Source organism: Tyto alba, unplaced genomic scaffold (genome assembly GCF_018691265.1).
Source record: "Tyto alba isolate M040663 unplaced genomic scaffold, T.alba_DEE_v4.0 Super-Scaffold_29, whole genome shotgun sequence".
Taxonomy (NCBI): Eukaryota; Metazoa; Chordata; class Aves; order Strigiformes; family Tytonidae; genus Tyto; species Tyto alba.
In genome coordinates this window covers 3,028,507-3,042,585 of record NW_024881303.1, presented here as the reverse complement: position 1 = coordinate 3,042,585, position 14,079 = coordinate 3,028,507, and the positions used below count along the sequence as shown (strand labels likewise).

Here is a 14,079-nt window from a genome sequence, read left to right as displayed (position 1 = left end):
CCAGCCCCTCGGGGCCGTTCCAGCTCCCCGGGGTCACCACCAAGGCCGGGAACGGGCTTAAGCACTTTCAGTTACACTTCTCAGGGCAGAATATCTGCTACCTAAGGTTCACAATCGAAGCTCCACAACATAAAGAGTTCCGAAAAAAACCCCAAAACTACAACCAAGCAGAGAGCAGTGGTACTTTAACAGAAGGTTTACGACACTTTTATCAGCTCTGACAAATGTACAATTTCCAAATCCCATTTCTCCAACCTCAAGGATTTGTGGCAAAATATTAAGCAGTTTCCTAACGCCGTAGACTAGAACAGGGCTGCTCCCCTGTCCCGGCAAGCGTCAGCCCAGGCTAAAGCGACGCTCCTCTTCACTCGCGCTGTGCCTCAGGATTTATTTCCTGCACAACCACTGACAGACACCCTGGGCGAGGGACCCCACGAGCAGCGGTTCTGCACGCGCAGCATCTCGCTGGGGGCTGGCCCTCGCACGTGCGTCGAGGTGGACAAACCCAGAACTCAAACCCAGACCTAGTTGTAGCTTAAGCACAGCATCCCTCTCCCCTTGCATTAAATACATTTATTGCAAACATCTTTACACAAAAATAGGTTCTCTCTAGGCCATTCACATGCAACTTAAAGGCAAGAAGCAACTACCCCTACGACGACACAGACAGTTACCCTATACAAGTTTAATGTTTGCCACACTTGGTAAAATTATTATATCATCTTGGAACTGCTCATCCGTGCACAGCTGGCTGGGGGGCGGCCGCAGGGGGCTCAGGAGCCCGAGGTGTTGTTGCTTCCAAACCGCTGATTGACGCTGTGCAGCAAGTGCTTGGGGAGGCAGTTCCAGGAACTGGCCAGCATCTCCTTAAAGCAGATGACTGCTTCGAGGCACAGCCTGGGGAGCGGGAACACGCGGGCGCTGTTAGCACCAGCCAGGGGAGCACGGTCATTACTGCTCCTTACTGAGGGCTCGTGCTCAGCATCAGGGCCAAATACAGGCTCCTGAAAGGAACCTGCCTCTGTCCCCTCAGAACTGGCTGCTGTTCTTTCAGCATTCTTTAGAGGAAGAAATGTTTTTGGATACTTTGGGAACATATGAAACAGGCCTGGTGGCAACCCTGCGCTACTTGTCTTGGATGGAGACGCAACAGTTTAATGGTGAAGTCGTGCTTTCTTACCTTACAAGAGATCTTGGTTGTAGAGAAAACACAAGTATTTCATTACTGTGAGCCTGGGTGGGGGGAGGAAGGAGAGAGAGAAGCAGTTTGGTTACGGGGATTCATATTATTACAGCAGGAGCCAAACTGGGCAGCGCATCCAAGTCTCCAGGGATCTGCTCTGAGGGACGTTGGACACGGGGGCTACAACGGGCTCAGCAGTCAATGTTTTATTTTTTTTTATTTAAAAAAAAAAAAAAGGTTCTGCCTGCTCCCTGAATCCACACAACGCTCTCAGAGCTGAGCTGCTGGTGCACACAGAAGTCTTGCGCCACTCTTGTTTGCCACTCGCCCGTTCCAGCTGACGCCCACTGGTTCTGGCACCAGGAGGGGCTGGCACGCTTGCTCCCCGGCTCCCTTTCCCAGCCAAGGGGTGGTTTTACAGACCTGGGGACACCCCGCCCTGGCTGAAGAGCCCCTCTCTGCTCCGCCTGTTTTCCCCAGGCCTTGCTGCAAGCATCACAGTGAAGAAACTACTTTAGGAGGGAGAACACCCCCAGGAGAAGCACAGGGCAAAGCTGAAGAAGTAGTTGGGAAATAAGAACAGGCTCCAAGTGAAACGCATGCGTGAGGGAAAGTAAGCACGGTTTGTTTAAATAATGAATAATGACCTGGCTTCCAGAAAAGCAGCAAAACGTTTCCCCTTTGAGCTTTGTTTATGCACCCTTGTCAGTCCTCACGCCATCACGCTGCTGACTAGAAGCCTTTCACACTGGCTGGAATGGTAAAACCCCACGGCTCCTGCAGGAAGGGCCGGGCTGCACAGGAAGGGAAAGCTCAAAAGAAACTTACAGCTTTCGAATGGGCAAGTAAGTTGTTGGCGCAGCCCCCGAAGACGATCACCTCTCCCTCTTCGCTTGCACAAGCGGTATGCCACAGCCTAGAAACAGAAGTAAGCACTGCATTAAACCAAAACCCACCCCCTAACGCCTCCTCAGGATCTGTATTTAGAGTTAACACATGCAAGGTTGCCCTTCCGCCGGTACGCTGCAGACGTGACTAATTCAACAGGAGTTTATGTTCAGAGAGAAAAAAAACAGTCAGCAAACCCTGGGCCGCATGGGCTGTCGCTTCGGGAGCGCGGCCGCAGCGATACGCTTGCGCAGACTTTGTTTTCATGCTCCACTTGAGTCACGGGGCTGAACGAACACCGATTTTGTATCGCTCTCCTAAGAGCTGGGGAAACAGTGCACTGAGACTCGAGTTCAGCAGCACCAGGGCACTGTCCTGCTGCTCCGGAGGGGGCCGGGCAGGGACAGGCAGCAGCTCAGCCTTGTTACTGCCCCAGGAAACCAGACCCCTGCTCATCCCCACCACCTGCGAGGGCAAGGCCAAAGGGGGAAGACCAGGAAGCTGCTTTAACTATTTGCACCTCGCCCAGAACACATCCCCAAACGCCACGTGGCTCGAGTGTTTTCAATGCCATACGCTTGCATCACAACAGTTTGGATGCTTTGAAGCTGCAGGTCGTCAGCCCTAATTTACTCAGCAGGAAAACAAAAATATCCCGGGGGGTGCACAGGATTAGCCACCAGCGAGGATGCTCAAAATAGTGACACCTGCCCGTGCCCAGTTTGCTGGCAGAATGAGAACCCCCCCCCGGTTCCAGTTAGCCCTTGTGCTGGCAGTCGCAGCTGGGAGATGAAACCCTAAATCCCCACGTTTCGTGAGCAGGTCGGGGGTAGAAGCGCTGGCAGGGCATGGCTAAGGAAAATGAGGGCTGTAAAGAGGAAGGTGTCCTCTCTTTGACAGCCACTGTTAATTGCTTCCTCACTCTTTTTAAAATAAATTTCCAGGAAAGCGTCTACCGTACCTTGGTTTTTCAGAATAGTTATGCTCAAACTGTATCCACTCATTCTTGCTGATACAGTAAATCCAAGCATCACCTGAAAACAAGCAAAACCCCAAGTACAAACAGTATTCTGTTAGTTCTTTCATGTTTGCTGCAATAAACACATCCTCCAGTGTAACACAGTCCACTGTTGTTAAATAAATCAAGTACTTTAGGAAAAACCTTATGAAATATTGGGCTACCTGTTTGAAAACAGGTGATTAATAGTGGTTTATGGGAGCCAAGTCAGAAGGGAAAGATGGAGAATTGCAAAGCTTTTACTAACAGCAATTTGCATTGGATGCATTTTTAGAGCAGCTTAATTTCTATAAATAATAGTGGCTCAACATGCTCAGTGAGTCCTGCTCTGTGAAATTAGCTGTTGACCATAAGGAGTTGGATCACAAGTGCATGGAAGGAATTTCGCAAGAATTTAAGGCGACGAGGCAATAATTCAAGCTCCTGTGCACAACTGTTCAAGAACACAAAGGCAACAGAAAATCCTTTTGGAATGACTTACTTAATGGCTGCTTGTCAGTGGTGAATCCTCCAAAGAGAAAGAGGTGATCTGAGGAAATCGGTGTTAAAGAATGCCACGATCGGCCAACGGGGCAAATGCCTTGCGTGATTCTGTATTTTGGTAGAAGCACCATAAATTACACATGTGCTACAATCAAATACTGCTGCTCTTTTCTGCTCTGATTATTTTTCAGAACTCTGAAGGCTGCAACTTCACACTGTGCAATAGCTCATGACCCAACAGCAAGTTCAATTTCTTTAGACGCAGTAAAAGAATTTTACTTGTGTCAATAAAAAAGCCTGACAGCAAGAGTCAGCAACTGATCGGGACAATCAGTTCTGCTTGAGTTTACCAAGTTTCACTAGAATGATTTGAAATGAATAAAACTGGCATCTTCCTAGCACTTTACAGACAAAATGGGGAAAACATAGAGTCAATTATAACAAGAAGAACTCATGTTTTAGTACCTACATTTCATTCCACTCCCACGTATCCAGGTTCAAATAGTAAAGATCATTCATTCTGGACTCCTACAATAAAGCAGACCATGGCTGAAATACCCCGTTTAGGTTTCAGGAACATGTTGTTAAACTGGGCTGGGGCTTACTCTGTATCTGCCACCGAACACGTAACCTCTGTTCCCAACGGTAGCGCAGGCGTGAGCGGCTCGTGGTGATGGAGTTTTGCCCTGGAAGCAGAAAACGTACAATAAGAAGTTAAGTGATGGATGAATAATGAAGGAAAATGCCATTCCACCAGAAACCATCAGCAGATGAAGCAAAGGGGGGTGAAGGCGCCCGTCACGCACACGAAGCAGACTCGGTGGGCAGGGGCCGGGCTCCGCGCCCCTCGCCCCACCTGCCCATCGCACTCCAGGCAAGCAAGGTCCCCCAGATCTGGCACCCGAGGAGATGAAAGGCTGAATTAAAGTCGGGTTTAAGGCCAGTAAGGAACAGAGAGTGAAAAAACATCCAGGAAGTCATTCTGTGTGCAGAAACTCGCTTTTTTTGATGGATGGAAGATCAGCAAATTCACTAAAAATGGGATTTCCCCCCCCCCCCCCCCCTCTTTAAGTGTCAAGGTATAAATTTTGCTTTTAGAAGGGGGTTCAGTCAGCCACGGGAGACCTCAGACTGTAAATGAAACTGACATAATAAATCATTAAACAGCATTTTTCTTGAGTTACTTCTGAAATATTTGAGATCTGTATGTAGTAAGACAAAGCAATTCTTTAGTAATCTGAATAAGTTACTTATCTCAAATTTCATTTCCTCCAATTCTGTGGCAATATCACTCCATTTACCTGTTCCTGAATACCTCTGGGACACTTCTCATGGTGTCTATTTGCAATTACGGAGCGTTTCGTTTTGCTATGACCACAATTCAGCACCAAACCGTTACGGCGAGGGTGACAGAAAACCATACATTCCATTTCCCTGAGCTCCCCATGAGCACAATGCCACTTAAGCATGAAAGAAAGCAAGTCAAGGGGAAAAAAGATGAAGAGATAAGCACAGACAGAATAAAAGGCAAGTTTCCCGTTTTTGGAGAGAGGACCTAGGGAAATTAATGGTTTAAATTCAATTTAAATGGCCTCAAGAATGCTACTGAATAGCAAGTAATTTTTATTTTGAGGGGATGTTTCCAAGGCTGGTTCTACCAACAGTGTTTCAAACCCTTCTCTTAACAGTCCTTCCCCTCCAACCACGTAGGTAAGGCTGCAAACACAAGCTAATGGCACCTCACAGAGAGAAATTAAGTCCCACTTTGCTGGCAAGAGAGCAAGGTGCAGGGAATTCAGACGGCGTGCTCGGGAAGCACAAGAAGGGAAGAGAGCCCTGGTCACACAGCCCTGAGCTTTTGCTCCTGGCCTGGTTCCCTGCCCTGGTCGGGTCAGACTGCACGGCCCGGGAGGGAAGCCACACGAGCAGAGAGCAGTGGGGCTGCAGAGGCCGTGCTTCCCGAGCCTCGGCCCACAGAGGAAAGGAAGTCGGCAAGCACTGCTGAGACAAGATCAGCTCCACACGGTCCGTTTGGGGAGCCCCAGTCTCGTGACCCTGCAGGGCATTTCTCACATCCTCCGGCCAGCTAGCACCAGGTATTTCGGAGAGCTCTTCCACCTTTTCTACCTCCTGGCATTTAGGGACAGGTTTATATCCCGAAGAAGGCAGGATCACAGAGCGCCCGACAACTGAACACTTGGCAGTTAAAGACTGCTGACAAGGCTGCAAGGTGGAGCAGCAAAGTCGAAAAAATTATTTTGGGTGAAATTTCTGTGCTTCTTGCTTACAAACAGTTAACCACATCTCCTAAAATAGTGCCAGGGAGATACAGACTAGAGATAAGACATCCCCCCCCTCCCCCCGCAGGTGAAGCAGGCACTCGGAACATCTGCGGCCCAGAGCCACTGGTGCTGGGCCAGGTCCCCGCTCACCCCCACAGCGACGCAAGGGGGCCATTTTATCAGCACCCTCTTCTAACTTCACACAACTTAAAGCAGCCAAGCCAGGCCTAGGGGAGTCATGCCTATTTTTACAGGACGCTAGAAGAGATACGGCGCAGAACGCACACGTTTCTTAAGAGCTGTAACTTCAAATAATTGACATAAGACTAATAATTACCGTAGTTATAGGCTGGCTCCAAGTAAAAGTTTCAGTGTCCAGAACATGCACGTGGTCATTCCACCCTCTAGGAAGACCTGAATTCTTCAAAAACATTAAAAAAGCAACAAGTTTTAATAAGCATTAATTAAATATTAAAGTTTAAATAGAAATGACTTCCAGGTTTACTTACCCAAAAGGAGGTTTCATCAAATTCAAAAGTTCCCCGTTGTTTCCCTTCGGGAAAATAGCCATAGCCTCCAAAAAATATTAGCCTGAAACAAAACATGCATCAAGATTGATTAGAAATGCTATCACATCTGCTGCTACAAATTAAAAGTTCTGTAACAGCTACACTCAAACAGAAGACAGGAAAACCAGGGAAGCTCCTTTGGCTTCATTACTTCCCATGTATCTACAACACAAGTTTTCCCAGTGTGGGGCCCCGTTTCTTGCTTAATCGACCCTACCACCCACATGAAATCTCTCTGTAACTGCTTCCCAGGCCTCAGGCTTCCAAGCTTTGCTCCGGTTCCAAATGTGTGAAGCCACCAGGCCTCCTGCCTGCTCACTGCGCTTCAGCCTTCGCTACCAGGGCTCCCACGCGGCAGCTACGGGGGTTTTATCCCTGTAGCTTCCCAACTCTGCCCTTTCCAAGCCCTGTGCCCGTTTTTCCTAAGCCCAAAATGTTGAGACACTCCTGTAAGAAGCTAAGGGGAAAAAAACCAAGTGACTTGGGCATGGTCACTGTGGAGACGTGTGCTCAGCAGGGCCGGGCAGGAGGACACTGAGGGACGCTACGTGCAGCAGAGTCTCTACCAATGAAGCTGCTTGGGAAGTTTTTGGTTTTGGGGGAGGAAGACACCTTCTTTTGTACTTGTTGCATTTTGTTTCAAAGCCTGAAGAACAGTAACTACGAGCAGCCACTCATCTGTTTTTACTGTTCTTTTGTTTTTTAAAATGCAATTTAAGTTTCATGTTTTGTTTTTAGCACATATTAGAAATGAATGGCATGGTTTTGTCAGAAATTCTTACTGGATTATGAAGTAACAGAAAACAATCTCCACCACCTAACTAAACACACACAACTCCAGTCTTGCACAGATTTACATCTAAACTGACCACATCAAGTACTGTAACAGTAAGCCTTCTCTCCACATCAAGAATCTGAAAACTAGCACGATGGGCAATTTTCCTATCTTTCACGAGTCTGCAGAAAATCACACAGCACAGATCATTAACAGTGAGCTTTCTCTCCATGGGATGGACAAAGCAGCACAGACGTCTGCCGTGTTATACACCAAAACCACCACACGTGGCTCAAACACAGGAACATACGGCATTCCCACTCTCCTCTGCTTCAGTAGAGACAGAGACGACACAGTCAAGACCAGCTGTGCTGACAGGCAGGCAATGCCTGTGCTGCCCAGGTAAGGCTTTGTAGGTAACAGCTTAAAACCCCTACCCTGATGTGACAAGACAGGAAGAACCTGTGACCCTTGCCAGCTGTGACCAAAGAACTCGAGGCCCCTGACTGTCAACTCCTAACCGCATCAGACCTCCGCAGCCGCTGGCATCGCGTCCCCAGCAGCACGGCCCACAGCCTGCGGAGAGCCCTGCTCTGGGGGGATCAGCCCTTCCAGCTCCTCCTGCAAGGGGACAATTCTGCCCGTGTGAGCTTGTCACCCGTGCCACAGCACTCTGGAGTGCTGTTCTCTGGAAGCCAGGAGTCCTCTGAGAAACCAGCCCTGGGGAGATGTTCCAAGAAGAGAGACAAAAGCCCCTCAGCTCCCCAGAGATAATTCACTTCCATTCCCAACCTCCTGAGCAGCTGGGATACAGCAAGCTTGTGGAAGCAGGAAACTACCTACCCACAATGGGGTCTTTCCTCCGTCTATTCTCCAGTGCCAGGAGGCTGGAAGGATCTCACCACACAGCTCCCTCCTTAGGGGACTAGCACTACACTCGCTGAATGGGAGAGTAGAAGGCAATGTTTTGCACATCAGCTTATCTTCCTTATCTTTTCCAAGGTGTGAAGTGCCAAAAGGCCTTCTGGCATCTCTGGGGCACTATCCCAACACACTAAATCAGATAACACCAACAGCAGTTCATCTAACACATTCCCTGTTTTGTGCAAGCGGCACAAAACACACTGCGTTAAGCATGTGCATCGCTGAAAAAGCCACACGCAATTTTAAGATTAAAATGGCTTCCTGCTCTTCAACTATCAAAGAAAAGCAAGTTGTCCCACAAGACATGACCAAAAGATTGCATTCTGCATGATACCAGGGGTCCTTCACAGGATTATTCTGTGAAGAACAATTGCAGGTGCAATTGTCGAGAGGAATGATGCTGATACAAGTAACCACAATGGAAGATTTGCCTGTAACGAGCCTACATTTTGGATTGTGACTCGCAGACATCCTCTGCAGCTTACATATACCCGAACTGGGAGTGAGGTTTTTTGTTTATCAACCGTTAAAGGATGGAACAGTTTTAAAAGTCTGGCTGGGGAAGAAATCCCGCATCTTCCTGAAGCACGTATGTGCTGCAGGCAGGAATTCCTCCTGCAGCTCTCGTTCAAACAAAAAGACACAACAATGACACGACTAGGAGCGATTAAAAGCAAACACACGCGCAAGGATAGCTGTGCTGACTTCGTTGCTGGAGTCTTACTTGTTTTTGTAAACCCAAACGCCAAGTTTGTCCTTTGATGAAGGGGGTACCCCCTGACACTCTACTCTGACCCACTGCAGCACTTTGTCCGTGGATCTGGAATTTAACATGTAGAACTGTAGAAAATAGAAAGATTTTTTTTACCCAAAGAGTTAGCTTAAAACTTAAGTCTGACTGATGTTAAAATATTAACTTTTAATTAGCATGTATTGGTATCGAAATAAATTAAACTATTTTTTCCTAGCTGCACAGAGCACTGATAACATTTGGAATGAAATATGGATCCAGTGATCCTTATATTTTTGCAGGCTCAAGCCCCAAACACTTTTTACAAAAGTAATGGGACTATGAACATTGAGTTTTACCATCCAAAAGGTGACATGGGATACAATGTAGGCGTGCACAAAGTAGCAATTGTCTTATAATAAAAAAATATCTGTTTAAAAACAAAAAACGTGGTTTTTAATGGTATCATCCCTTCTCTGCATGTTACATCATTTTACATGGAGAGGAATAGCTGATTCACGTGTATATACTAACTGAAATGTAAGAATATCACAGCAGGAAGGAAGCAAGTTGCACTTTATAAATGTAGTTTGTTTCAGACTGTTTGCAAGCATTGTATCAAGCTACTCTGAATTTATATTTAAGAGGCCCAAACTATTTCATTTGAACCACACTTCCAGAACATCAGAAAATATTATCAGAGACTCTAGAGAAGAATAAAATTTCAAACAACTGCAGAGCAGTTACAAATCACCTCCTGATATTATTTCAGTGACCTCTGGGAATTCCCATCTTTGAAAAGAAGCAAACTCAAAAGCACCAATGCAATAGAATTTATAGGGTGAATTGCACAAGGCCAACTGCAACCAAAACAAATAATAGGTCATTGGTGTTTCTTCAGTGGTGTAAAGCTACCAATCACCACGTGAGATGATGCAGAGCTGGAGGTTGACCTGTTTTACAAACGTCACGTTATCTGACCTGTTGCAGAGAAATTAATACACTGAGCTGGTAACAGTCAGCCAGCTAATCACCTGCATGGAAAAAAATAATCCATGCGGTAAGCACCATATTTTGTTAGTCAAAATCCCTTAGGCAGGCACAAAAAGAACATGGCTTCAATTAGTTCACATCTGGGGAAGCTGCTGACAGGATGAGAAAGCTGGTTATCTGCTTCTAAGAACCAGAGATGCAGCCAGTAGATGAAAACATGACGCTGCAGAAGCCGTGGAGGACACAACGACTGGATACACGTTCAGCATCCCCTGTTATTAAACATCTAAGCTCTGAAACCAGATCCAGTCTGCCCAGTCATTCAGAAGAAAATGTTCCCGTGACTTGTTAAGGTTATACATTTTGTGCTTTGGATGGATTTGAATTAACTGAAAAGGCCACCTCTACTTTATAAAAGGTGGGAATAAAAGCAAATGAGGAGAAACTTATTTGTGAGGAGAGGTTTATCTTTAAATTACTAACCTTGTTTGTATTGCCACGTGCATGATGTCCTCCAAAGAGGTACACCACTCTGTCTACACACACGGCACAACTTCCAGACATGGAAGGTGGAACATCTCCCTCTGTTTTACTCTTCTTCCTAGAAGCACAGTTTAAAATATTTTATCTGATAAAGATGAACAATAATGATTTTAGCTGGAGTGGAATTTTATAACACTACTGGTATGTTTCTAATTGCAATTGCTCACTGTGGACCATTCAGTTATGAGTTCTTCACACCCTTGCAGGTTTAACAATTTACAACACTAACCTGGTATGACGGCGGGGGGGTGGGGAAGAGGCAATTTAATTCATACATGTTTTGTGGGGGAGGAATCCTGTCTGCCCAGTTCAGGAACCTGGTACGCCTCTCATGTTCAAAATCCCCAGAAAGATCCCCAGGCAAAGAGGATGCACCTGTCTAAACTGAAGGTTTCTATTTTGCTACTGGATTTTTAATGTTTATAAACATTATAACCACAAAGATGAGCTTCCAGCCCATGGCCAGGGCTCTCCCTAACCACGACAAGGAGTGGAAGTGCTGCTGAAATTGCACTTTCTGCAGAGCGCTGAGGGGACATGGCTTCGCACCCGATTCCCTCTACTCACACTATCAGGCACGCAGGTTTCACACAGCTTCCAGGCTCCCTGTGATCTAAGATGACACAGTAGCCTCTTTGGCTGCATCAAAATTTAAAACCAACTCTTTAAAAGGACAACAAATCAAAAACTCAATATGGGTTCCCTCACCAGTGTGCCACTGTAATCAAAAATGGTACAAATACAATTTTCAGGTGCTGTAGCCTGTACCAGGCATCCCTAAACACTTCACACTGTTGACCACATACTCCTGTATGGGCTGTCTGTCTGAGCTGCCTCTCCTACTTCACTCTGTGAAAATATATTTGTTGTTTCCACAGGAAAAAAAAAAAAAAATGGAAGTATTTTACACATTTATGCAACAGTTCGATAGGTGGGAACAAAGAGATCAGGAAATTCTCTCCCTGTTCACAGACTCTCAGCATGCTTTCTATACCAACTTAGGAATTTATTTCCACCCCCCCCAAACCAACAATTAAGTTAATTATTTATTATACCATCTTCCAGTTTCCATGTTGTAGATCCATATTTCATCTCTGGGCAGATAGAAGTCATAAAATCCCCTAACTTGGGCATTCTGCAGAACAGGTCAGAAAAAAAAAAGCAACATTAGAAAGATGCTTGACATATTGAACTACAGACTCCTGTGAATGTTTGCACCCCCTCAGAGATCTAATCACAGAACAGAAAACAGCAGGAGCAGTGCCTGCTGCACTCCTGTACCTCACACCTGCACTGCAGCCCTTGGAGAGCAGGTATTTGCCTGTTTTAGCTTCTGCTGGGGACCAGACAAGCTCCCAGCAGAGCCAGAGGTAGGTAAATGGAAGTTAAACCTCCTTTTCATAGCCCAAGCAGGATGACTAGGGTGCATAATTGAGCCAAAATTTCCTTTTTAGTTCCCCCACTCCCTGCATGACACCACCAGAACAATACACCAAAGCTTTGTCCTGAGCTACCAATTTATTTTCCGAGCCCATTGACAATTCATCTTCATTCCTGTCAAAACTGTAAAATGACTTGGCTCTGCTTGCAGTACAAGCACACCCCAGTGTCATAAATAACCAACCTGTGGTCATTAAAATGCAATATACACTTGTGCTGATAACGCTGTAAATAAAAGCACCATTTCACACTGGTGTGCACTACAAATTAAACAGTATCTCCTTCTCTTCCAACACACACGTGAGTTGACAAAGGCAAAAAAGACTCTGCTTCCCACAGAAGGTATGTTTGCCGAGATCTGCATTTAACACTCACAGTTTATTTCAATATTTCAAAACTCTTAAATGTCATAGTCTAATTTGTTAACTGGAGCTTTTCTTTTCTGGGGGAGGGATAATTTTACAGCCACTCCCAAACAAATGGGACGTAATTACCAGCACCATGGGTGGCAGAAGTCTTACTTAACAAGAGCAGCGTACCTTGTAGCCTCCCCAGACATACATGCAGCGTCCATCAGTGACTGCCACGTGCCCACTGCGCTCAGCAGGGCTGTCGTTCTCCAGCTGCTCAAAGCTGTCCTCAGCTGGAGCTGGGAGCTCCTCATCTGCCTGCAGGTCTTCGTTATCATCGGCCATCTCGATACAGTGCTACATGCACAAAATAGAGAGTATGGAGCTTTGAAAACCATCAGGTGAAACCATCAGAGGAAAAAAAGAAAAGAGAAACTGCACACTGTTGTTTCTTTCACATTGACGTTTCAGTGGAGAGACAACAGCTACGCACACTCAGCCTTCGGTTCCTGAGCACTGTGCAGCTTAGGGGTAAGAGCAGCCTCCCTGCCAGAGCTTTGGTACACACTGTCACTGGGGTTACTGGTAATTCAAAGGCCCAACTGTGGGAGGAATCAAGCCAGGAGGAGACGCTGAAGTCAGCCCTGCCAGGTCATCCTGGAAGCTGCCTGCACGCTCTGCCTCAGCCTGTAATGGAGCAGGGGGACCCCTGAAAAGCCGAAGTCAACTTCCACTTACGAGCCACTCCCAAGTCCCCATCTGCTTTCAGCTTTCCTACAGCTCTGAGTTGAAACCGTCACCACACAAAGGTTTTCAGACACAGATCAAAAGGTCAGGGAAGTTAGCTAGTCCAAGCAACGGCTTTGTGCAACCAGGCAAAGCGAGAGAAGTGAAAAGGACCTCAGTGAGACTAACAAACGCTGCACTTGCACAAAATCCTCAACACCTACACCACTCCTGACAGATTTTCGTTCAACTTGAATTGCTCCAACGATGAAGACACTCACCACCTTCGGTAGTTTATTTCTGAGCTTTAATTACGCTTTAAATTAGAAAGTCTTACCCACACCTCAATGAAATCTGTCTGCTTCAAGTTAACCAGATTTTTACTGACCTCTCCTCTCCCCCGCTGTCAGGATTCTTTTTTTTTTTTTTAACAACCCAGGACAATTTCTGTCCCCCTTAAGCAATTTTCCAGTCCTGTAACGATACACTTCTCACCATCCCCTGCAATCCCCAAGCCCTCCATGGCTCTGCCCTGGCTTCCCACATCCCTCACGAGACCCCGACTGACCCCAGACGTGGTCCGTGTGTCGTGTCGTGTCGTGTCCCCCCCGCCCTGAGGCAGCCCAGATCCATTTTACCTGTCGGGACACACCCGTCACACCGGACCCAAACGAGCAGCAGCCGCCCTTCACTAAACAATCCGCCATCACCGCACTTACTGGACCCATTAAGATCCAACCCCCCCCACACACGTTTTCTGTCAGGGTTGGCTCCCCGCGCCCCACAGCCCCCCCTCACCGCCCGCTCCTTGCTCCAGCCTCGGCCCCCGAAGCCCCCCGCCCGCCCTCTCCCCGGGGCCCGGGCCCTACCGCAGGACGGGTCGGTGCCTGCGGGTCCCTCGGCGCGGCCGCCCCCCCCTCCCCTCTTCACCTCAGCGGGCCGCGCAACGACAACATCCGCCGCTTCCGGCAGCGCCGCGCAGGCGCCGTCCCGCCCCGCCGCGCAGCCGCCCGGCTCTGCCCTGAGGGGAAAACGGCGGGAGCCGGCGGGGCGCGCGGCGTTCGGCGACGGGTAAACCGCGTCAGCAGAGACCCTGTCATCTCTCGGCTAAAAAAAAAGCCGCGGGACGAATACTAAATACCTAACACGCCTAAAATTACGGCTCTGCTACAACA

At 47.4% G+C, this 14,079-nt stretch overlaps 1 protein-coding gene across 1 annotated transcript; it reads right to left on the bottom strand.

Moving 5' to 3' along the window:
* Nucleotides 1-168: 168 nt before the first annotated feature.
* Nucleotides 169-13,886, bottom strand: KLHDC2 (kelch domain containing 2). The gene is made up of 14 exons (XM_042799294.1): nucleotides 13,774-13,886; nucleotides 12,368-12,535; nucleotides 11,444-11,523; nucleotides 10,329-10,446; nucleotides 8,847-8,962; nucleotides 6,364-6,445; nucleotides 6,192-6,275; nucleotides 4,178-4,258; nucleotides 4,042-4,100; nucleotides 3,571-3,680; nucleotides 3,033-3,105; nucleotides 2,012-2,099; nucleotides 1,181-1,233; nucleotides 169-897 (listed from the first exon to the last, which is right to left on the bottom strand). Exons 2-14 carry the CDS (start codon nucleotides 12,521-12,523, stop codon nucleotides 774-776), a joined length of 1,224 nt encoding a protein of 407 aa, XP_042655228.1. The 5' UTR covers nucleotides 12,524-12,535; nucleotides 13,774-13,886; the 3' UTR covers nucleotides 169-773.
* Between the last annotated feature and the right edge of the window lie 193 nt (nucleotides 13,887-14,079).

Coding starts and splice junctions, on each gene's coding strand:
- KLHDC2 (XM_042799294.1), bottom strand. CDS start 12,523: ATGGCCGATGATAACGAAGACCTGCAGGCAGATGAGGAGCTCCCAGCT. Junction 3,681..4,041: donor ACGTGGGAGTGGAATGAAAT/GTAGGTACTAAA, acceptor ACCAAAATACAG/AATCACGCAAGGCATTTGCC. Junction 1,234..2,011: donor TACTTGCCCATTCGAAAGCT/GTAAGTTTCTTT, acceptor CCCCCCACCCAG/GCTCACAGTAATGAAATACT.